The following is a 23260-nucleotide window of genomic DNA, read 5'->3' on the forward strand; positions in this document are numbered from 1 at the left end:
CAAACTACACTTCTTCATATAGTATCTTCCTGTGCTACATATTTAACTAATAGAAATCAATGAGCTAGAACATTTGATAAAATAATTTCAGGCATGGGGATGATTTGGGGTCTAATTTACATCGCTACTATATGACTTAATTATAAACTTCCTGTAATAGTTTGCCTTCTTCAAAGGGCAAACTTGGGAAATGAAAGATTGGTGATGTAAATAAATCCAAGTGTTAAGAATATAGCAATCAGGCCAGCTAAATGAGAATTATCTACATCAGTCACTCCATAGTAATAAAATAATTTTGCCAATTGGGTCATGGATACACTGAATTTGTATTGCATCAACTAAGGTCATTTTTGTCATTTTGCCCACTTTTTCTAATTTTGCCAGCAAAGAAAATTATCTGTCTCTTGTGGATGTATAGTAAGATAACAAATTTGAGATTTATGGAAGGGGAGAGGAAAGGTTATATCATATTACAAATTTGGTTGACATATGGCAATTTATTTTTCAAATGTACTATATCCAAATGACATATCCAGATAGTTACAGATGGTATTTATTCAAACTATTATAAGAGTGCTTGGTTGTTTTTGTTGTTGTTGTTTATTCCTAACAACCACTGTGTCCTCTAGAATATAGGGTAATATTAAGATGACATATATTGCAAATGTTATATCTGCTCCTTCAGTAAAAAAAAATTGAAATTTCTGTAATAACGAAGAGGCAGATTATCCTCTTGAGTAAACACAAAAGCATCTCTGCTTGCTACAATAACAGCAGAATAATCATATATTTGCCCAATTTATATCAATTTTATCATTTCCCAACTGTGACATTTACAATAATTTTCCATATAGGATGATGCTAAGGTCAACAATACGATTCAAAGAGGGGTGGTATATTTATACAAATAACAAGAATATATAACGTTATAACAGTTACTGCATTCAGAGAGTTTTAGATGGACTACTTCATGCTTCAGGGATTAAGTCAATCTCTAACTAAGAGGAATTATCCCATATTTGATCATTGTGGGGTTCTTGCAACTTCCTTTGAGGCATCTAGTGCTGGCCACTGTTGGAGACAGGATACTAGACTAGATAGACCATGTGCTTGATCCACAGTAGCAATTCTGATATAGTGTCTATGTTCCGGTATAGAACATTAAATATATAATAAACACTACAAAAACATATGATGAAATTACATTGTACCATTTCATGATAAGTGTCATTCCTTTCAGTAAAGGGGAAATTATACAAAATACCAATTTTCCGTGTTTTGTTTTTTCACTGTGGGCATTCTATAACAATTAAGTATTCTGGAGACTTACCAATAATTATAAGCATAACAAATGAAAAAAATGTATTTGTGGATCACTGTAACCAAATCAAGTAAAAAACACTTTTCAGGCATGGTATAGATTAGGGGTGAGCAATAACACAGCAATGGTCAAAACAAGGTTAGCCTGTGGCAGGCCACTGCTGCTATATTTACCTGCATGGCTGCAGGTAACTGTTGACCACAGATCACCATTCCCAGCCAGAGGGAATGGCAGGAAATGTTGCAGACTGGGATACTGCTTCTCACAGCTCCCATTGGCCAGCTAACAGAAGCTGCAATTGCCAGTATGTGCGACCTGGAAGATAAATATAGTGGTGGAGACCCACCAAGAGCTAACCCTGGTGGACTGGATCAGGCCCGCAGCTAATATTTGTCTACCCATGGTCTAGATGGTGCTTGGTCCTGCTCTTGAGTGCAGAGGACTGGACTTGATGACCAGAAGAGGTCCCTTCAAGTTCTATGATTTCTCCCGGGCTGAAGGTCCTACATAAACTATTACAAACACACATGATATACCAAATGTTCCATTTCAATGAAGCTGGAAACTGTGTAAACCAATCCATGCTGACTTTCACAAACAAGTGTGGATTAAAGTATTTAGAACTGTATTTTGCCCTTGATGCATCTGTGTAATTCCCACAGATGATGATGGGATTTGTACCTGTCAGATTGAGGACATGATACGGCCTCTGCACTTTTTGGAACATAGCAGAATACCAGTGAATCAAATGCTTAATGCACAGGTCTGCTAGCTTCTTTAATATGCATAAGTGAGTCCAAATTTCTAAGAGCAGCTGTGCTGGTCAGAGAAAGGGGAATTTGATCATAAATACATTCATATTGGAAACAAATTTAGTCAAATAAAAGTAGTAAAATAAATTAAAAGCCTTCATACCCATTGACAGGATCAACAACAATTCCTCTCGGATGAGACATATTTCCCTCTAACAAAGTTTTCCGACTTTGAGAGGCTTTCTCCAGTCTCGCTACAGTAATTGTTTTTCTGTGACCATCATTTGTCCAGTAAAGATTATTTCCAATCCAGTCCACTGCTATTCCTTCAACATTATCAAGATCTGTAAAAAAAAGTTGGAATTACCATTATATGTCAGTGTTCTGTTTCTTTTCAGCTAATCATCAATGGATAAAATACAATAGAAATAAAGTCTGAAATTATTTTCTCATTTGGGGCTAGATTGAATCTTTGCACAAAACTCTCATTAAGGGGAGAAGAACAGATGATTCATCCTAGGGGGAGCCCTGTAAAGCACATTAGACATACATATCTTGGAAAATGAACTAGTACAGTGATACTCAGATTGAGGCAAGGGGCCAACAAGTGGCTCTTTAATATGTTTCCCACAGCTCTTTGCTCTAAACCAATCTATGTTATTAAAAATTAGGATTCTCTGATTAAGTTATAACTCAGTAGTAGGACATTTGGTCATTAAGTTTGCTTTAAGAATAATATATACAAAAATAGTAAATGAAATAATGAATTCACATATCCATGGCTCTTTGGGGGTAATAACGATTGCTAATTTGGCTCCTGAACCATGGATTCTCAGATTATTAAGGTATTAGCATGTGTCTCTGACTGTTGAAATTGTCCACGAGAGTGCATTATGTATTATGTCCAGAGCTTTCAAGTTCTATTGGCTTTCAATGTAATTTATAGGTTCCATAATCTGAAACGATCTGGACTGTTGCCTCTTTTTGGGCCCTCTTTATGAGAAACTTCTGAAACCACAGTTTCAAAATAACAAAGAATCCTGGCGTCTAAGGGTACGTCTACACTACAACGTTAATTCGAACTAAGCTAATTTGAACTAATGGATCTAGACTAAAAAACTAGTTCGAATTAGCGTTTTGCTAATTCGAACTAGCATGTCCACGTTAAGTGGACCCTGAACCAGGCTTAACGATGGCCGGAAACAGTGCCAGCAGGGCATCAGATGAGGATTTAGAGCGTGGAGATGCTGTCTCAGGCTAGCCAAGGGCTGTGCTTAAAGGGTCCCGACCCCCACCCCGGACAGACAGTTCTCAGGGGTGCCCTGCTTCCAAAGCAGTCCTGCCTTGGAATGCCCAGAGTACCCACACTGGGCACATCACAGCACTCAGCCATCAGACCGGCTGCACTTGTCTGGGGAGAGGGGGCAATCGGGGGGCTGCAGGAGAGGTTCCACCCCAAAAGCCCGCAGAGCCAGCCCAGTCCTCCCCATCGGGGGCTCGTGCCCCATTCCTCCCTCACCTCCTTCCACTTACCCTTCCCTAGCCCCTTTTCTTGATGTACAAAATAAAGAACAATTTTTTAAAAAATGGAATCTGTCTTTATTGAACAAAACTGGAGGAGACTGGGAAAAGGAGGTGGGAGAGGGGAAGAGAGAGGCTGGGAGAGAGGAGGGCAACTAAAATGATCAGGGGTTGGGAACAGGTCCCATATGAAGAGAGGCTAAAGAGACTGGGACTTTTCAGCTTAGAAAAGAGGAGATGGAGGGGGGACAGGATAGAGGTCTCTAAAAGCAGGAGTTGGGTGGAGAGGGTGCATACAGAAAAGTTCTTTATTAGTTCCATAAAGAAGGACTAGAGGACACCAAAGGAAATGAATGGGTAGCAGGCTTCAAACTAGTAACAGAAAGTTGTTCTTCACAAAGCAAAGAGTCAACCTGTGGAACTCCTTGCTGCAGGAGGCTGTGAAGGCTACAACTAGAACAGAGTTTAAAGGGAAATGAGATCAAGTCATGGAGGTTGGGTCCATGGAGTGGTATTAGCCAGGGGGTAGGAGTGGTGTCCCTGCCCAAGGTTTGTGGAAGTCTGCAGAGGGATGGCACGAGACAAATGGCTTGGTCACTGTCTTCGGTCCATCCCCTCCAGGGTCCCTAGGGTTGGCCACTGTTGGCAGACAGGCTACTGGGCTAGATGGACCTTTGGTCTGACCCAGTACGGCCATTGTAAGCTCAGGGCTCAGGGTCGGGGGTCTCAGTGGACCCCCTTGATTCTCTTGCACACCTGCTCCTGGGTGGCCAGGATGGCAGCTCTCCTGCCCTAGACGGCCACTTTCCTGTGCCTAGTGCGGAGATCGTGGACGAGGTCCACGATGTCCGCATTAGCCCAGGCGGGTGCCCGCCTCTTGCGGTCCCAGACAAGCTCCCGGGAACTGCCAGCCTGGTCCCGGGAAGAGGGGGAGGGCTGGGGGGCATCGGGTGGGTGGCTCGATCCGTGCAAGGTGCAGGGTCTGCTGGCTGGATGCTGGCAGGCTTGCACCTGGCACGGGCACGGTAGCCAGCCCGTGCCCCTTTAAGGGGGCCGGGGCCGGGAGGGGGGCAGACGAGTTTCCCTGGTGTTGGCCAGAGTGGCCACCAGGGAAACCTGGGGAGGGCTAGCCTCCCACTAGTTCGAATTAAGGGTCTACACAGCCCTTAATTCGAACTAGTAAATTCGAACTAGGCTTAATCCTCGTGGAATGAGGATTACCTAGTTCGAAGTAAGCGCTCCGTTAGTTCGAATTAAATTCGAACTAACGGAGCGCTAGTGTAGCACCTATGATAGTTAGTTCGAACTTGTAGTGTAGACATACCCTAAGGAACTACATACTTTCATTTTTTACCTTGAAAATTAAAAATCCCAAATCTTGATGTGCTTAAATTATTTAATACCAGGTTAAATTAGCATTTAACTACATACATTTACCTAAATTCAGCACTGAGTGATAATAGTATATTATGTCAATAAAGCAGAATGGATTACTTTTAATAATAAATTGTATAAAACATATCTGAATAGATATTCTAGTAAAACACTTGTAATTTAGCATGACCCAGTTATAAGATCTTTCTTATTAATCAGAGATAGAAACCTAGCAGGGTTTTATTTTCCATAATGATATCCCATTTTTTTAAAGAGAGACTGAATAGTTCTGTGCCCATTTTTTGTGATGATTCTACCAGGTTCATCTATTATAACAAAATAGTATCCCCAACAATTCCCAAACTATTTACTGCCAATACTGCAGAATTTCAGCACCCTCTCTATGGGAATCATAGAATAATAGGACTGGAAGGGACCTCAAGAGGTCATCGCGTCCAGCCCCCCGCCCTCAAGGCAGGACCAAGCTCTGTCTACACCATCCCTGACAGATGTCTATCTAACCTGTTCTTAAATATCTCCAGAGAGGGAGATTCCACCACCTCCCTTGGCAATTTATTCCAATATTTGACCACCCTGACAGTTAGGAATTTTTTCCTAATGTCCAATCTAAACCTCCCCTGCTGCACTTTAAGCCAGACAAGCACTCCTTGTCCTGTCCTCAGAAACCAAGAGGAACAAATTTTCTCCTTCCTCCTTGTGACACCCTTTTAGATATTTGAAAGCTGCTATCATGTCCCCCCTTAATCTTCTTTTTTCCAAACTAAACAAGCCCAGTTCATGAAGCCTGGCTTCATAGGTCATGTTCTCTAAACCTTTAATCATTCTCATTGCTCTTCTCTGGACCCTTTCCAATTTCTCCACATCTTTCTTGAAATGTGGCGCCCAGAACTGGACACAGTACTCTAGCTGAGGCCTAATTAGTGCAGAGTAGAGCGGCAGAATGACTTCACGAGTTTTACTTACAACACACCTGTTGATACAACCTAGAATCATATTTGCTTTTTTTGCAACAGCATCACACTGTTGACTCATATTCAACTTGTGGTCCACTATGACCCCTAGATCCCTTTCCGCCATGCTCCTTCCTAGACAGTCGCTTCCCATCTTGTATGTATGGAACTGATTGTTCCTTCCTAAGTGGAGCACTTTGCATTTCTCTTTATTAAACCTCATCCTGTTTACCTCTGACCATTTCTCTAACTTGCTAAGGTCATTTTGAATTATGTCCCTATCCTCCAAAGAAGTCGCAACCTCACCCAGTTTGGTATCATCTGCAAACTTAATAAGCGTACTCTCTATCCCAATATCTACATCATTGATGAAGATATTGAACAGTACAGGTCCCAAAACAGACCCTTGAGGAACTCCACTTGTTATCCCTTTCCAGCAGGATTTAGAACCGTTAACAACAACTCTCTGACTACGGTCATCCAACCAATTATGCACCCACCTTATCGTGGCCCTATCTAAGTTATATTTGCCTAGTTTATCAATAAGAATATCGTGCGAGACCGTATCAAATGCCTTACTAAAGTCTAGGTATATGACATCCACCGCTTCTCCCTTATCCACAAGGCTCGTTATCCTATCAAAGAAAGCTATCAGATTAGTTTGGCATGACTTGTTCTTCACAAACCCATGCTGGCTATTTCCTATCAAGAAGATAGGGAAGAGAAGATAGGAAGAGAAGTATTGGGCACAGTAGGCAGTAGCATGTGGAATGCTGCACACCAATGTGGCATGGGAAATTTTCTACAGCAATGTATATCAGCAAAATATCTCATTTGTCTTTAAGATACCATGATGGCATGGATAAACCCATATTGGGAACTGAGAGTGCAGGAAAACTTTGGAATCAGGAAACCGTAACATGACCTCTGGATCTGCTTCAGTTGAAGAAAGGACTGAAAAGGGGATCTCTTAAGCACAGCAATGGAGTCAAGTGACAAGAGGGAGCTCTGCATTAGCTGCTGCAGAGCTATTATTTCAGGGAGGCATTCCCAGAATCAGAACTGCTGCTCATAGTCGAGACACCCTACCCTGCTGAGACTCATGGACCGGGCTGCAAGGGACATCCACCCATGAGAAAGGAGAGAAAAAGTGGTAGGAAGAGGTCCGTTGGAGAGCACAAGCAGACCAGACGTAATTCCTGTACTGAAAATGCGTAACACGGTCATTGGGTGATAACCTGATGGAGTCGGAGAGCCTGGGTTCTTCCTACTTAATAAGCACTAGATAGTGCTGCAGCCACAGACTCTAACTAATAAGAAATTTACACCCCATAATAACTGCTAGGGAAAACTGCAGCCCAAAACTGTAACCACTAGGCATGAAGGCTTGACCCTGTACAGATAGCCACACAAAGATTCAGTTTTCAAAGTTTTCCCTGGAAAACCCACATACCAAATTTTATCTTCCTTAACTCTGAAGAGCTCTGCAAATTCTCACTAAATTTGAACCTGTTCTTCAAGGAAAAACAAACACTGAATCTCAGAACTTGTTTTAGCTGTTTTGCACTTAAAGTCACATTTGTCATCCCCCCCTCCCCCAAACTCTTATGTTAAGTACCTCATTGGCCTTAAATACTGTTTCAGTACAGATTTTGGATGGAAAATGAGTGAAGGAGAAAGCCCTAATAAGCCAATTTCAATACTGGACTTTTTATAAGGGAAATTATTATATTATTAACTTATTCATATTATATCAATAATATTATATTATTAACTTTGAATACGGGAAAATATGGGTATTTTATTTCAATTCATTTACACAGACATTGAATTTTGATACACTATGCTTATATCCATGGTACATTATCATTTTTTGCAGTATGTTATGTTAAAAATGTAATTTTAGTATCACCATCCAATGTAATATTTTTATTTTGAGGTTTATAAAATGAGTTCTTCACACTATCTCAGAGTGCACATTTAAAAAACAAAGGTACACAAACTCTGATTATATTTCATGTGTTGACAAATATTTATTGTGATGGGATACACAAATCCCACACAAGTTGGAAAGAATTAACAAATTGCAGCACACACAACCAGCCTCACCCTTATGCTGTATCAGGCTTGAACAAAGGAAGAGCTCAATCAGTTGTAGCTGGCTAGGAAGGAGAGCAGAAAGAGAGAAAGACTGTTTTCACCTATCTAGAGTCAGTAACAAAGTAGGACTGTGGCCCATCAGAGCCTCCCAGAAGGGAAGGCAGACCTAACAAACTATCTGGAATCCTGCAGCTTTAGATTTTTATTTTTAGAATACACATACAAAATGTATGCTTAATTAATGTTACTGTTTAATATAAAACCGACTCAAGTATCAAAGCCCTCGTCTACACTAGGGTGCTATTTCAAAATAACCCCCTTAGGTAGAATTAATAAGTGAGTTGTTGACACTATGAAACCTGTTATTTTGAAATCTGTACTCCTACTTTTCTATGGGAATAATGCTAATTTTGAAATAGTTATTTTGAAATAGTGGTAGTGTGGACTCTCAGGTAGGGTTGCCTGGTGTCTGGTTTTCACCCGGACAGTCCAGTAATTGCATCTTCTGTCCAGTGAAAAAACCCAGAAAATACCAGATATGTAAAATGTCCGGTATCTTCTTTTTTTTCCTCGGACAGAAGGCCGGCGGGGACATTTTTCCCCTGCTGAATCTGGTGGGGCCAGGAGGAGTGGGGGATTTTTTTTCTTTTGCTCAACAAGTTTGGTCTCCTTTTTTTTTTTTCTTTCCCTGAACCAATTTTTTCCCTGCCATGTTCGGGATTTTTTGTGAAAGTATCTCACAACCCTACTCTCCGGTGCCGCTGTTTCAAAATAACTACCCCCCAGAGTAATTTGAACTAATTACTTCCCAGTGCTTCCTGAGGCTTTAAGATAAGGTAGTGAATCCACATTAACAAAGCCTGCCTTGGACTAATTTCAAGGTTTCCCCATAGTGGGGACACGCTATTTCAATTTTCTAAAATCAGGAGTTAAGACAAATTTAGTTATTTTGAAATAATTTCCTAGTTTAGACATGCCCAAAGACAGCATCTCATCCAAACACAGGTAAAATAAACTTAATAAGTGCTCCTAAATGATTGTTTGTAAAAGCAATGGAGAATTAGCAAGTAGCCTTTGCTAATAATTTTTATCAAAAAATCAAGTTGATTATTTTATATAAGAAGTAAAAGGAATATTAATCAACACTATATCAAATATACCTGTGTGCATATAAAATGGTGAAAGATGGAAAGTTCCTCAACTAAGAAAACCTTTTGACTAATGCTGTGGCAGCTCAAACAAACACTACTACATGGATTTCATCTGTTTCTGGGGGAAATATATGCGTAGCTAAAAATAAATATTGAAGGATTTAAAATACATAGAGACTAAAAGAGGATTAAACCTTTTAGATCTTTAGAACAAAAGCTCTTTTAATCTCCTAAAATACATCAAGAACTTGCAAAGCAAATATTCCATTTTGTATTCCACTTTCCTTGCTTCTTCTATTTCCAATATCATTTCCAATACCTCTCATGAATCAGGCTTGAAATTTTAAAAATTAATTAAAACTAGCTCTATAACACTAAATATATTAAAAAGCTAAATCAACTTCTAAAACTACATAGATGTAGTATGCTTGGTACATCAACAGTTTTGGATTGATTGAAAGACATAGTTGATGGTTTTGAAAAAAGCAAATTTCACCAGTTGTCCAGTGAACAATGGGCCAAATTTAGAGTGACTATTATTTTTGTCTGGTTCTCCACACACATTTTTTTTTTGGCCTCACACCAGTGAGAAAAATAAGCCTCAGGAGGGTTGCCATAGCAAGCTCCTGCAACAGGGCACTGAGTCCTGGGGCTGCCAGATCCAGAACTGGGGGGAAGGGAGGATATGCTAAGGGTTGGGCCTGCTGGGTCCAGGCCTAGGGTTGGGGGGTACTAAGGATTACTGTGGGCCAGATTTAAATAAGATGGGGGCCAGATCTGGCCAGTGGGCTGTAGGCTCCCCGTGCTTGGACTACAGCCTTGAAATGCAAACCTGTAATTATTAGCGAATCAGAGGTATACATTTCTTTATTTATTGTCTATTTCAATGGTTTATTGATTCAGAGATCAAAAGGGAATAGTAAGAGTTAGATGAACTTGAATGTAATAATATCATTGTCATTATTTCTTTTTGAAGTTTGTATTAAATTGCCTATGATCTGTTGAATGGGAAAATTACCTTCTGCTGATGAATACAGCCAATTAACTGGTATATATAGTAGATTTTACTTCAAAACCATTATTCTTCGCCCCCAAAATACCTGCTCTTAAGAGGCTATTGCTAGCCTGCCAGAGATCTATAAAGAACTTTGGAGCCCTAATGCTGTTATTCAGATCTGCTTAAGCTTGGTCAGGGGAAGCCTGAGTCACAAGAGTGACTGAGGTATCCAGCTCCAGTGCGGATTATCCTTCTAATTCTCATGAAAGAATCAGAACAAACTCTATGTATGCACTGCCTTGTTTGGACTACAACTGGAATAACTGATTCTGAAAAGAACTTTTTGCAACTCAGCAGCTCACCATCTCTACTCTGAAACTGACAAAATAATCTTACTCAAATGAATTTGTCTCTCTCAAACCACAATACTCTTTTTTAATACACCTTAGTTTAGTTAATAAGAATTGGCTGTAAATGTGTATTTGAATATGCTCTGAATTATTCATTGACAAGGTAAGTAATGTGTCCACCACATTACTTGGGATTGGTGGAACTTTATATATGAAGAACAAGATCGTCATATTTGACTGGCAAATCTGGGTGGAAGCCCAAAACTGGACTGCTTTAAGGGAACTGTGTTTTGGGCTTCTGGGTAACCAGTAAGATATTGTAGAACTTGTTTTGTTGCTGGCTTGGTAACTCTAATTATTAGAATAACAATCAGTTTTGGGGACCCTCTGCTCCATTGTGTATGTTTTCTTTGATTGAGGATTCTCAGTGTGGCCCTCACATGCATCAATTGTCACACAGTCCTTCACTTTTTTTACTCAGAATTTACTGTTTACATAGCATGCTTCCTCATATAAAACTCATCCTTGTTGATATTTGCTCTGGCAAATCACATTTCTTCTCCCATTCCCCATAACTGAGTGGTATATTTCAGCACCATAAACAGGACGTGGGTCCTTTTCCCCCATCACACTGAAATTTGCATATTGTGCATATCCCTACTCTAGATTAGAGTAGAAAATCTTTCTGTTGGCAGAGATCCAGCACATAATATACGGAATGGCATCAAGAATGCCCTAAGATAAAGCACTTCAGTCTTACCCAATTCCATGGGGCTGCCACACAATTCAAATGCAATAATAGCATGTATAAAAGGAGTCATTACTATCTCAATGAACCTGTAATATGATAAATTGTTTAACAGGCTTTCACTATGAGTTTATAATATCTCTGGATTCATTATCATGTTAATAGAACTATCAAGGTTTTGATTTCCTTGCAATTTAAATATTTTATTTTTAGTTTTTGTCTTGTTTTCCCATTTTTGTAATGATTTTCTTTACATTATAAAAAATTAACATGTTAAATTTTAAACCATATAAAATGTATTAATAATATGACAGAGACATATATGAAACAATGAAAGTAATGAAGTAGCAAATGTCCATGCTCTTCTTAAGTTGTCCTACTGAGAACAGCACGCTTTCACTTTTCATAAAGGAAAATGAAAGGCAAAAGCTGGAGCTGGTGACTAAAAAAAAATCACAGGAAGACATCAGATTGATGGCTTTTTTTAAACTGATCTTTTCCTATAAATGTCCTTCCCATCATTGTCCAGGCACAGCAGCTGTTAGCAAGGAGAATGGATTAATGAAGAGATGAGAGCACTGTTATTTTAATGTAAAAAGATCAATCAACATAAGGAAGGCTACCATCAGTAACACTGATGCTTGTGTAAAAGACAATACAATAGATTTATAAGCTTCAGAGGGGTAGCTGAGATTTATAGTAAGTCAGGGTTCAGAAATTCATGGGTTTTGTTTTGTTTTAATGACAACCCTCCCCTGGAATTAAAAATCAGGGGCAGGAACAGGGGCAGGGCTGGCAAAGCTTGTCTGTATGGTTAGCTGTGCTCTGTAGCTGGTCAGCTCCCAGCCAGAACAGCAAGCAAGCTGCCGGGTGGGCGGGTGCTGGATAGCATGGGTCCCTGAAGATGTGTGACCCAAGGCAACCACCTTGCTTGCCTTGCCCTGAATGAGAGTCATTTTTTTAATGAGAAAAAGCAAGTGAATTGAAACTGAAATGTTTTGCAGAACTGTATCAGTTGCAATAAAGCTGTTGTCTGGATGGCTTCTCTTATCCAGATGGAATTTCTTTTCAACACCAGAAAGTGATCCATCCTAGAATAGCATGTATTCTCTAAACTACTGCCATGATTCTTATTAAAATAACCAAACAAACATGGGCATAACCTTTTCATCTTTCTCAGATCTCTCTCACCTGTTCCTCCTACACTCTGCATAAAGTCCTGCATGAGGTAGACCACAATTTGCAATGATCTTCAATGGGAGCAGGCCCAGCCAAAGAGTTTGTGGGACCCAAGGCAGTCTACTGACAGCAGGGGCCGGCTGGTGGATGCTCTAATTTAAGTCAAACTCAGTTGAGGAGTTACAGAGACCAGGTGGGGCAGCACAAATTGGTCATGATAATTTCCAGAACACTTCTAGATTTATGAAAAATTTCAACTGGTATCTATTTCAGTGTCATCTTCCATACTTGTACTGTCCACTATGACATCATTATACACTACCATAAAGCTTCAAATAGAAGCCCCCAGAGTCTATTAGTACAAATATACACTACTGTAAAGCTTCCAATAGAAGCCCCCAGTGTCTATTAGTACAAACTGTCCAAGACCCCTGGCTTTTATTAGACATCGGACATTTATTTGACAGACCCAGCATCTATTAAAACATCTACTCTGTTAGATGCAATCCTGGCATCAACAGAGTAAAAGACTTGTACTGAAGATAAATGTTTTTATTTTGGAGGTTATTGTACAGTTTTCTGCAACTTGAGACCATTTTCAATATGGTTGAAAACAATTGTGTCAACTCTGTGTTTCAGTAAGCTGGCGTAAGTTTACCCCATGTGTGAGCCCCAAGGATCCCTCTCTCCTTTTCCTGTCTCTTGCATGAGATACCCTCCCTCATTATGTTATAGGATCTGAGGAGGAGGGGGGGAATTCTCTCAATGGAGCAGTTTCCCTTCCCCTCACTCTAACCAGGGCGTCCTCCTAAGCAAAGATGAGCCCAGACTGAGAATCTCTTCTGCCTGGCCAGGGCATCCCCTTCACAGGGGAGGGTCTGGGTATGGGCAGGGGTTTGTTGCGAGCAGTCGCAGGACGGGCCTGTGGCCAGCTCTGTCTCCTTCCCTTTACAGGGTGAGGGCTAGAGCCAGTACCTGCGGGAACAGGGGCAGGGCTGGCAAAGCTTGTCTGTATGGTTAGCTGTGCTCTGTAGCTGGTCAGCTCCCAGCCAGAACAGCAAGCAAGCTGCCGGGTGGGCGGGTGCTGGATAGCATGGGTCCCTGAAGATGTGTGACCCAAGGCAACCACCTTGCTTGCCTTGCCCTGAATGAGAGTCATTTTTTTAATGAGAAAAAGCAAGTGAATTGAAACTGAAATGTTTTGCAGAACTGTATCAGTTGCAATAAAGCTGTTGTCTGGATGGCTTCTCTTATCCAGATGGAATTTCTTTTCAACACCAGAAAGTGATCCATCCTAGAATAGCAAACAGCTAAGGCCCTCTATTTTGGGGGTTTCATTATGTTCAAATTTCCTGGAATTGATCTGTATTTTTTACTAAAAGTAAAAATGGATGAAAAATCAGTGGACAAAATTAACTACGTAACCATGTGGGGAGAAAAAAAAAACCCAACAAAGACAGCAAAGTAAGAATATTGAAAGCAAACAGAATTTAATGCTAATATTTTAATTGTAGGGTTTTTTAAAACTTTAATATATAGAGGAAGTGGATGGGGCTACACTAAAAGACTGGGGTCAGAATGGCCTCTGTGCATTAGAGGGAACAGATGGGTGCTATCACCAAGGACCCATCTCTCTCCCCAACATCACATCTTCAGTAGCTACCAACCCGCCTTTAAAAAGGTGCACTGTGCCATCTGGTAGGGACTTTCCAAGGGGCAGCTAGATATGAGGGATTGAAAAATCATGTTACAAAAATCAGTAAACCCTGAAAAATGAGTTTTTCAAAACCCAGAAATTTTTCAGATACATTCAATAAATTCCAAAAATTGAAAAGAAAAAGTCCTAGAGAGCTGGGAACAAATCATTATCACTGGAAGGGCTCCAGCTACAGAACAAACTTTCAGAGTATATTAGGTAAATCCAATCAAACAGCCTTTTGGAAACAGTGCAAAATGTTCCTCTTTGAAATAAAAAAAAAAAACCTATAACAACAATAACAACAAGAAGGTGAGCTGTGTGGGGCTCAAAAGTTCCTCTCTCTCACCAACAGAAGTTCATCCAAAAAGATAACCTCACTCTGTACAACTTTCAACACTGATACAATGATCTACTCAAATACCTGCCAAAAATAAGCAAACAAGTAAACATACGTATAGGAATTTGTAATACCAGTCAACATCAAAATTAAATATGCAAAACCAAAGTTTATTTCTTTTCCCCAAAACACACTATGAAATCCTAAGATTGCATACACAGAGACACCATAAAAAGCTTCAGTTAATTACTGTGATATATATTCAACTAGCATATGTTGCTTATATCACTCTTATGAAGTTGGACTCTTAAAACCTTTCTACAAACAAAATGTCTTTTATTAGGCCATTTAAACAGACCAAAGAAAACTTAAAGCTTTCAGAGAAAACAAGTGGGGAATTCTTTGTGTGGGAAAACGTTGCATAAAGCTGGTGGGGGTAGCATTATCACTTCAGGCTCTAACTGCCTCTTCTCCATTGTAAGGAGAACTGGAGGTATGTTGGTGATTTTCACGGGCAGGGCATGGAGCAGGTGAGGATGCATATGGAGCAGAGTTACACATTCCTGTTATTAGCATAAGACACCTTGTGCCAGAAGCATAAATTATATTCATCCTTGCATGATCCTAACATGATCTTGTGAGAGAGCTGCCACTGGCTACCAGCAGCCTCCTTATCTTTCTTTTCAGCTCAAATATAGTGAACAATCGGTTCCACAATGCTTTTGATTGCAACCAGGACTTAATTGAAGTCCTACCAGTGAAGGCTGCTGAATTACCCCACTGGCACTCTGGCCACATCACCTCACCAGCTAACACAGCCTCATTTTGCTACCTTTCTCCGGACTGCAACCAAAAGGAAAATTGTGATGTTCTTCTTAGCAAACTTTTTTCAGTCAGGGCATCCATTAAGATCTCTATCAGTTCTGGACATTTTGTAGTAATTGAGCTTGATGAAACTCAATTTATATACCTTTTTCCACTGGCCTTATTTTATTTTATCATTAATCATTTACCGCAAACTATCTGGTATCATAACAGTTCCTAAACATCTCCCATCTGATTTTCACAGGATGCTGAGAAAACATGGAAGATAATGAGAGCTACAGGAGCTCAGTATCTGAAAGTTTTCCCTCCAGAAAACTGAAAAAATTTAATTCAGAGCAGAAAAGCAGGGAAGAAAGGGGGAGAGGAAATTATCTAAACTTCTCCAATTTTTAGAAAGGTTTAGCTTGGCTTCAGGTTCAGCTAGAGCTTTGGGTGAAGCTTTTTAATTGATTTGGATTTTATATGCATCAATTCACCCTTTCATTAGTGACATGCTTTTTCTGTTTCTTTCACCTCCCATCACTTACCATCTTTCAAGATTGTCTCACGCTGTGTGCCATCAATTTTCTGTCGCCCAATCAGGAAGCTTGTAGTGTCAGCAAAGTAGATATAATTGGTTTCAGCATGGAAATCCAAAGCACGAGGGTTGACCAGGTTTTCTATGGGAATCATGTATTCATCAGCAACTTTGGAATTCAGGTCCATTCCTCGTATGATTCCCGGGCGTCCCTTCCCATAAAACAAGAACAACTCATTCTTTGGTCCTGCAGAAGAAAGATTACAAATTGCAAATAACCAATGCTGCCTAATCTTCATTATGCTGCGTAACATCACTTGCTAATTAACTGGCACAGTTAGAGATTTCTTATTCAATACCAAAAATTAAACCTTTAAATATTCTGAATGTATCTAAACTCACAAAGATTAGCTAATTATTTTATCTTAATTAAAATACAAACAACTTATGTGATTAGGTTATATCTAATTAATCATTTCTTTGTCTGTAACAGTCCATGTTGCAAAAACATGACAGATCATAAGATCATACAGGCACAAAGTTAAATGGGCATGTATAATATCATAGGCATTTAATTTTACAATTCATTAGTCTCTGTCAAGGCTGTTGTAGATAGTGACTGTGGCATTCATTAAATCTGACAATACTGAAAACTTTAGCAAATTCAAAACAAACCACTCAAAATCTTTTATCGGAAGACAGGCAGAAACAAATAAAGCAAAGGATCTTTATCTCATTTGGCAGAGTTAAGAAACCACACAAACAATTCTCAGTGTTCTGCTACAAACATAATAAAAATCATGGTGTAACTTTTCATCAATACCTTTAGAGATCTATGTTCACTTTGTTAATAAAATCCATTTAGTTTTAGCTTATAAAAACCCAAAATTCAATTGCAAGGTGGGAAGAAACAATACGCTATTTGTTTGAAAATTTAATCAGAGTTTTTAATTGATGATGCCCAAACTTCAAAAGCAATTGAGAATAAATTTAGTTCATCTGCAAGTGTCAAAATTCTAGTATCTATCTAGTTGTGTGGTCCACATCACATTGCTATCTGAGCTAAATCAAATGTCTTTGGCAAAGAGATCAGACTAAAAATCTCAGAAAAACAAATTATAGAACTTTCAGAACTCATATTATGGTAGGTTCACATAATCCATAGGTTGTGTTTCTCTGAGAATATGTTATCTGCTACTGGTTCCATCCTAAATCAGGAATTTCGGAGAAGAAATAGTTATGCTTCAAAATATGCTCCTAAGTATTTTGCTGTGGTCGAAGATGGTTTTTATGTTGCTCAAATCAACTTGTTCTTCTAAACTATCATGCTTGTCACACAATGTGACTGCTTATGAACAAGAATGGTGAGAAGGATTTGAGCCTTTGTGGGTAAAAAATTAATGTGACATTATCAACACTGTTGCAGTACTGATGTATTATGTCCCCACCTAATGAAAGTGTAGAATACTTTATTGTTGTTGTTGTTGCTAATTTTAGTTAGTAATGCCCCAGGTTCAATTTACCCACTTCTATAGAATGAATTTAGTCAAGTAGCTTTAAGGGAATAAGGGAGAATGTGAGCAAAATGGCAGGTATACATTGCAAGCAAATTTTACCTAACAGCTTATTTTACTTCAATTGTTGTTGATGATGATGTTAATTAACACTCAAAATTCTACTCTAAACTACTAGCTGCTGGCAAAGTGTTTGATTTTAACAACATACTTTTGCATGACCTGCCATCACTTCCCAAGACGAAGCCAGTCCTACAGCGACAAGTCCGTGTTTTGTAGTTGCTGCTGAGCAGACAGATGTGTGAACATCCCCCTGGCATTCCATATGGGTCTACTTCACATGCATGGCTTCTGACTACAACAAATGAAAAATAGCATGCTTGAAATCCTTTAAAAGCAAGATAATTATATGCATCAGAATGTCAACAGTTTAGATAGAAAAGTGAATCTGAGCTACCATACACATTTTCCAAGCATATATTCATAAAACAGGTGAGAAATGTTAAAAATGATACCCAAAATGGAGAAGCATATTAAATTAAAGTGCTATAATGTAGCTATTAACTCACTTTTCACACTAGAGAAGGTACACAGGCTCTCTGTATGAGCAATAGACCCAAGAAGCATTCGCTGACTAGCACATGACAGTGAAGACTGACATTATTTAAGTCATTATGCTCAGTGAAGTTAGGACTGAGATTGTGGCATATCCTTACACATACACACAAGAGTAGTAAGACTCCCTGCGCTCTCTTTTCCACATTTGCACACAATGCAGAGCAAGCTACTGTTTGTCCATCCTGCTCTTTTCTCTTGGCATTCTTTTTTAAAGGCATACTTCAGAATAAGCAGGAAGAGTATCCAACATTATGTATGAACAGATTTGATAATTAAGAAAAAGAGAAAGGACTGACATTCTAATTACACTTGTCACAAAATATTACCTTGTAGGATTCTTACTCGGGGCTCTTAGCTACTTTGTGTGATACTTAGCAATTCTCTTAGTTCTTTAGATTTATTGACCCATCCCACCCTAGCTACAGAGTGAACTAGGCCACCTATTGACTGGAACATACTGCACCTGACAAGTATAAATGCTGGCCTGTAAACATTCTAGACAGATTTTATGACCAAGCAGAAAGTAGAAGTGCCAGTGAGCTGATTGTAGATGAGCAACATAATATCAAAGGTGTGCCTGAGAAAATAAAAATAAAAATAAGAGGCCAAGCAACTCCCAGCCAAACCTCGAGCCTCTCCACAGAGCTCTGTCTCTGTGTACAAGGCTGGGGGACAGGTGTAGGGGTCAATTGCGGAAGAACTCTGTATGTGTGAAGTATAGGGGTGGTGAAACCTGCATTCTCCCCCCCCCCCTTTCCCTACTACTGATGAGCCAGAAGCAAGCCTCTAGGAACAAGAACGCCATTGTAGCAAGACCGAATTGTAGATAAGGGCGGGAACATAACAATCTTGTTTACTTAATGTACTGGGGTAAACAAAGTCAAAGGACAAGCAGTACAACTGAGCCATACTGTAAGAAGCAATGAGTAACCCCTGGATATTTCCAAACTGCCACAAACAAGGTATTTAAAGCTGCACCAGAGCACAGCTTTGGACCTCACTGATGGGCTTTGGGTACTGGAGCCTCAGAAGCTGAGACAGTCTCCCACTTCCTCTGCAGCCGATACAGGTTCCCCGGCTAGCAGAAGGGATGTAAGAAATGCCACTTTTCCTACCATGTTGTTCTGTTAGTTAAGGGGCACAGCTGATAGCTGTTAGGAAATAAACTGCTTGTGTTTGACAGATACCTGTGTAGCATATCTTTGTACTTTGAGAACCCAGTGTCAGACCTGAGACTCACTCTTGCTGGCAACAGCAGGGCTAGCAGCTCTGCACGTTTCCCTGATGGGGGGAACAGTGGTAAAAGGAGCAGAACTGCCAGTTGCTCCTCTAGCTGCTGTATTCACCCCCTGCCCAGCCTCTCCTCTGGCCAGGTAATATGGGATGGTGATGGAAGGGGAAGAGCACCGAGGTGGAGTGGAATCATGTGGTGGGGCACGTGGCCCACTTCAGTTGGTGTACCCTTCTCTCCCATAGGGGTAAGAAATACTGTAAGATGTTCCAATGGTCAACAAATTTTTGCACTGAAGTTCCTCTGACTCAGTCTTGGAGGTGCAGATCACTATGCTGGCACAGAGAACCATGAAACTAGCAAAAATATCACAGAAGGGGCAAAAAGGAAGACAAGGATGGAAGTTCTGAAAACGATTAGTAACACCTGCACTCAAAACAGGTGTTGAAGCACCATTGTGCTCAGAAAAGAAGTACCAAAGCCCTTAGAAAAACAAGTGCCAAATAACCCATGTAAAATCAAGTGCTCAAATGGGATAAGTACTCTGCTGAAGAATACCAGACAAACTACATTAGAATCCTGGGTGCTGGAGACCAAAGATACATGGTCTCCTTTTGGAAGGCTATTTGCCAACTTGGTCAGTGTGAAAATGACTGGAGCATTCATAAAGCTGTGGGGGTTTTTTGCACAGAAATAAGGATTCTGTGCAAAAAACAATAAGGATGTAGATGCTGGATAGCAGGAGATGCTAAGTATAAATAGAGCAACCAGTGCTCCCTCCAGATCAACTCTTCTGACATTCAGGATCATGGTCTTCTCTACCCTTTTCAGATATGCTTGATGTAAATGCAACCCCACCACTAGCTCTCCATTTCAGTAAGACAGATTATGTATTTCTCCTGTATTAGGTGCTTGACAACAGCTTTCCCATGTTCTAATTTCACCCTTCTGGCACACCTATCCAGGGCTTGGAGCCTATTTTCTTGTTTATTTCCAAATTTCTCTTATTGTTTTTTCAACAACAAAATATTATGCAAGTTCCAGATTCAAAAGGTATAATAGAAACCTAACCAAGATGATATAGGATGTACAGAAAATCTTAATGAACAATAAACATGCCCATTGAGGAAATAATTGGCCTACTGTAATAAAGGGCACAGGAAAATATCACATAGTCACAAAGGATGTAACAAAAGTTACATTGAAATCATAAATACTGGTGGCTACACCTCTTTGCTCCGTATGGGTATGTCTACACAGCCATGTTATTTTGGAATAACTGACATTCTGAAATAACACAGTCCACGTCTACACTACAAACAGTTATTCTGACATAATGTCAAAATAATGTTGAGCTGGAGGACTTCTTATTCTGACTCCTATAAAACTCATTTTAGAGGAGTAGGGGAAGTCAGAGGAAGAGTGCTCTCTCACACTTCCTGTTGTGTAGATAGCACCAAAAGACGAAATAAGCTCTTTTGACTTAAGCTACACACTTGACGTAGCTCAAATTATGGAGCTTATTTCAGCTTTAGTCCTGCTGTGTAGACGAATCCTATGAGAACAAGAGGTCAGGCTACAGCAGTATGATTCTTTGCAATTTTCTTCATGAATGACATCTGCAGATCAGTGTTCTCAACCATTGTTCTCAGTGTTCTGCATACTCAAAATTTCCAAAAAATCAGTGGGTATTTTGAGTGTGCAAGGTATGCAGTATCAGGCTTGTAATCAGAATTGTACAGCAATGGATTTTCCAATCCAAAGAAATGCTTGAGATTTGAAGGTTTTCATTTTGAATCAGAACAAAAACAAGAAAACTAAACAAAAAATGTGAGAAGAAAAGGTGGGAAATATTCCATTTTAGGAGAAGTGAAACTATTTTTTAGCTTGATGACTGGCTTCCTAATGGGTTGAGGTGCTGGCTACCTGGAGTCCTAAGCTGCTCATCAGGTGGGCATGTAGGGAGCAAGACTTCCTGGAAAGCCTACAAGCTAGAGAAGCTGACTTATCAGGGATTCTGGAGAGCCTACAATTCCAAGGAATCCCAGCCTTTAGCATCCCATGTTGTAAACAGCCAGGGATCTAGATATTCCACCAGTTGGGAAGTCTGCAAGTCTAGGGATCCCTGAATGCACACAAGACATGCAGCCTGGGATCCTGCAAGGCACGAGGCTGGACACCCACTAAGACTTGCACTACAGGGAAATAACTTATGGCAAGCCACCAGGCAGGCTACCAGGGATCACAGTTCTTCAGGAAGCTCACCTGGAGCACTGCCCTGAAATGTGGAAGCTTGGGAGCACAGAGAAGCAAGTGGGCTGGGTTGCAAGTTGGCAGGAAATTAAACAACAGGCAGCCTTACAGACAGTCTGCTTTTGTTGCAAGCTTTGACAGAATCAGCTCATTGCTGTGGAACCTTCTGATTCTATCCAATCAGTATTTTCCAATGGAAAACTGTACCACAAGAATGTTTCTGGCCTGCTCTACTCATAGTTTCTATTTTCCTATCAAATGCACAGGAGCTTTACATATGTAACTCCATTACTTGTCATATGGACTTTCTACATAAAAATCATACCTATCAATGTGCCTGTTAAAAGAAAGGGCAAATTAGTCCATTGATTTCAGTGAAGTTGCACCATGGTTGAATTTGGATCCAGAGAAGTCTGTACCACTAAGCGAAATTTGACCTTACCTGATGGTTGAGTTCTTTTCTGGTAGACATGAATCTCTCTCACATTTTCAAGTCTAGTGAGTGACTGGACATCTGTGCCATTGTATCTGTTTATTCGTAAAATGCTGAAGGTATCTGAATTAGTTGCATATAGATAGTTTTCAAATACTGTTAAACTATAAAGATGCCTAACCTGAAAAAGAGAAGAAAACATTGCTGTTTGTATCATGACTTTAAAATACAATAAATAATAATAATAAAAATATGTAGAAACATGTACAACAAACAATAGTTCTTGAAAAAATCAATACATATTTGTAAAAGTTCAGAGACAATGGATTTCGGGAAGGCAGATTTTAGTAAACTCAGAGAGCTGGTAGGTAAGGTTCCGTGGGAAGCAAGACTGAGGAAAACAACTGAAGAGAGTGGGCAGTTTTTCAAAGGGGCATTATTAAGGGCCAAAAAGCAAGCTATTACGCTGCGTAGGAAAGATAGAAAATATGACAAAAGACCACCTTGGATCAACCAGGAGATCTTACCTGATCTAAAAATAAAAAAGGAAATATAAATATAAAAATGGAAACTAGGACAAATTACAAAGGATGAATATAGGCAAACAATACAGGAATGCAGGGGCAAGATTAGAAAGGCAAAGGCACAAAACGAGCTCAAACTAGCTACAGGCATAAAGGGAAACAAGAAAACATTCTATAAATATATTAGATGCAAGAGAAAGACCAAGGACAGGGTAGACCCATTGCTCAGTGAGGAGGGAGAAACAGTAACAGGAAACTTGGAAATGGCCGAGATGCTTAATGACTTCTTTGTTTCAGTCTTCACAGAGAAGTCTGATGAAGGAATGCCTAACATAGTGAATGCTAGTGGGAAGGGACTAGGTTTAGAAGATAATTTTTTTTTAAAAAAGAACAAGTTAAAAATCATTTCGAAAAGTTAGATGTCTGCAAGACACCAGGACCTGTTGAAATGCATTCTAGTATATATAAAGAGCTGATAGAGGAGGTATCTGAGCCTTTAGCTATCATCTTTAGAAAATCATGGAAGACAGGAGATATTCCAGAAGACTGGAAAAGGGCAAATACAGGCAGTCCCCGGGTTACGTACAAGATAGGGACTGTAGGTTTGTTCTTAAGTTGAATTTGTATGTAAGTTGGAACTGGTACATATTGTAGGGGAAACTCTAGCCAAACATTTCTCCAGAGCTCAGTTTTATTCTCCCACACCTCACTTCCCTCAGACATTTATTCTCAAGCTGAGGTGTCTGCTGAGAAAAGCCGCTCCGCCTCTCCGCCTCTCCCTGGTCTGCTGGGGGGGGGGGGGCACTAGCTTTGCGTCTCCCTGGTCTGCTGGGGGGAAGCAGCTA

At 39.9% G+C, this 23260-nt stretch overlaps 1 protein-coding gene across 1 annotated transcript in view; it reads right to left on the bottom strand.

Moving 5' to 3' along the window:
- LRP1B (LDL receptor related protein 1B) overlaps nucleotides 1-23260 on the bottom strand; it is a 1362068-nt gene that overhangs the window by 587650 nt on the left and 751158 nt on the right. Inside the window, exons 9-12 of the mRNA XM_089779714.1 lie at nucleotides 21901-22072; nucleotides 17568-17711; nucleotides 15853-16089; nucleotides 2237-2417 (exon numbers count right to left, since the gene is read on the bottom strand). Coding sequence (XP_089635840.1) covers nucleotides 2237-2417; nucleotides 15853-16089; nucleotides 17568-17711; nucleotides 21901-22072 — 734 coding nt within the window. The remainder of the gene's footprint in view (nucleotides 1-2236; nucleotides 2418-15852; nucleotides 16090-17567; nucleotides 17712-21900; nucleotides 22073-23260) is intronic.

This window comes from Pelodiscus sinensis, chromosome 7, assembly GCF_052426305.1.
Source record: "Pelodiscus sinensis isolate ZL-2025 chromosome 7, ASM5242630v1, whole genome shotgun sequence".
In the NCBI taxonomy this organism is placed as follows: Eukaryota; Metazoa; Chordata; order Testudines; family Trionychidae; genus Pelodiscus; species Pelodiscus sinensis.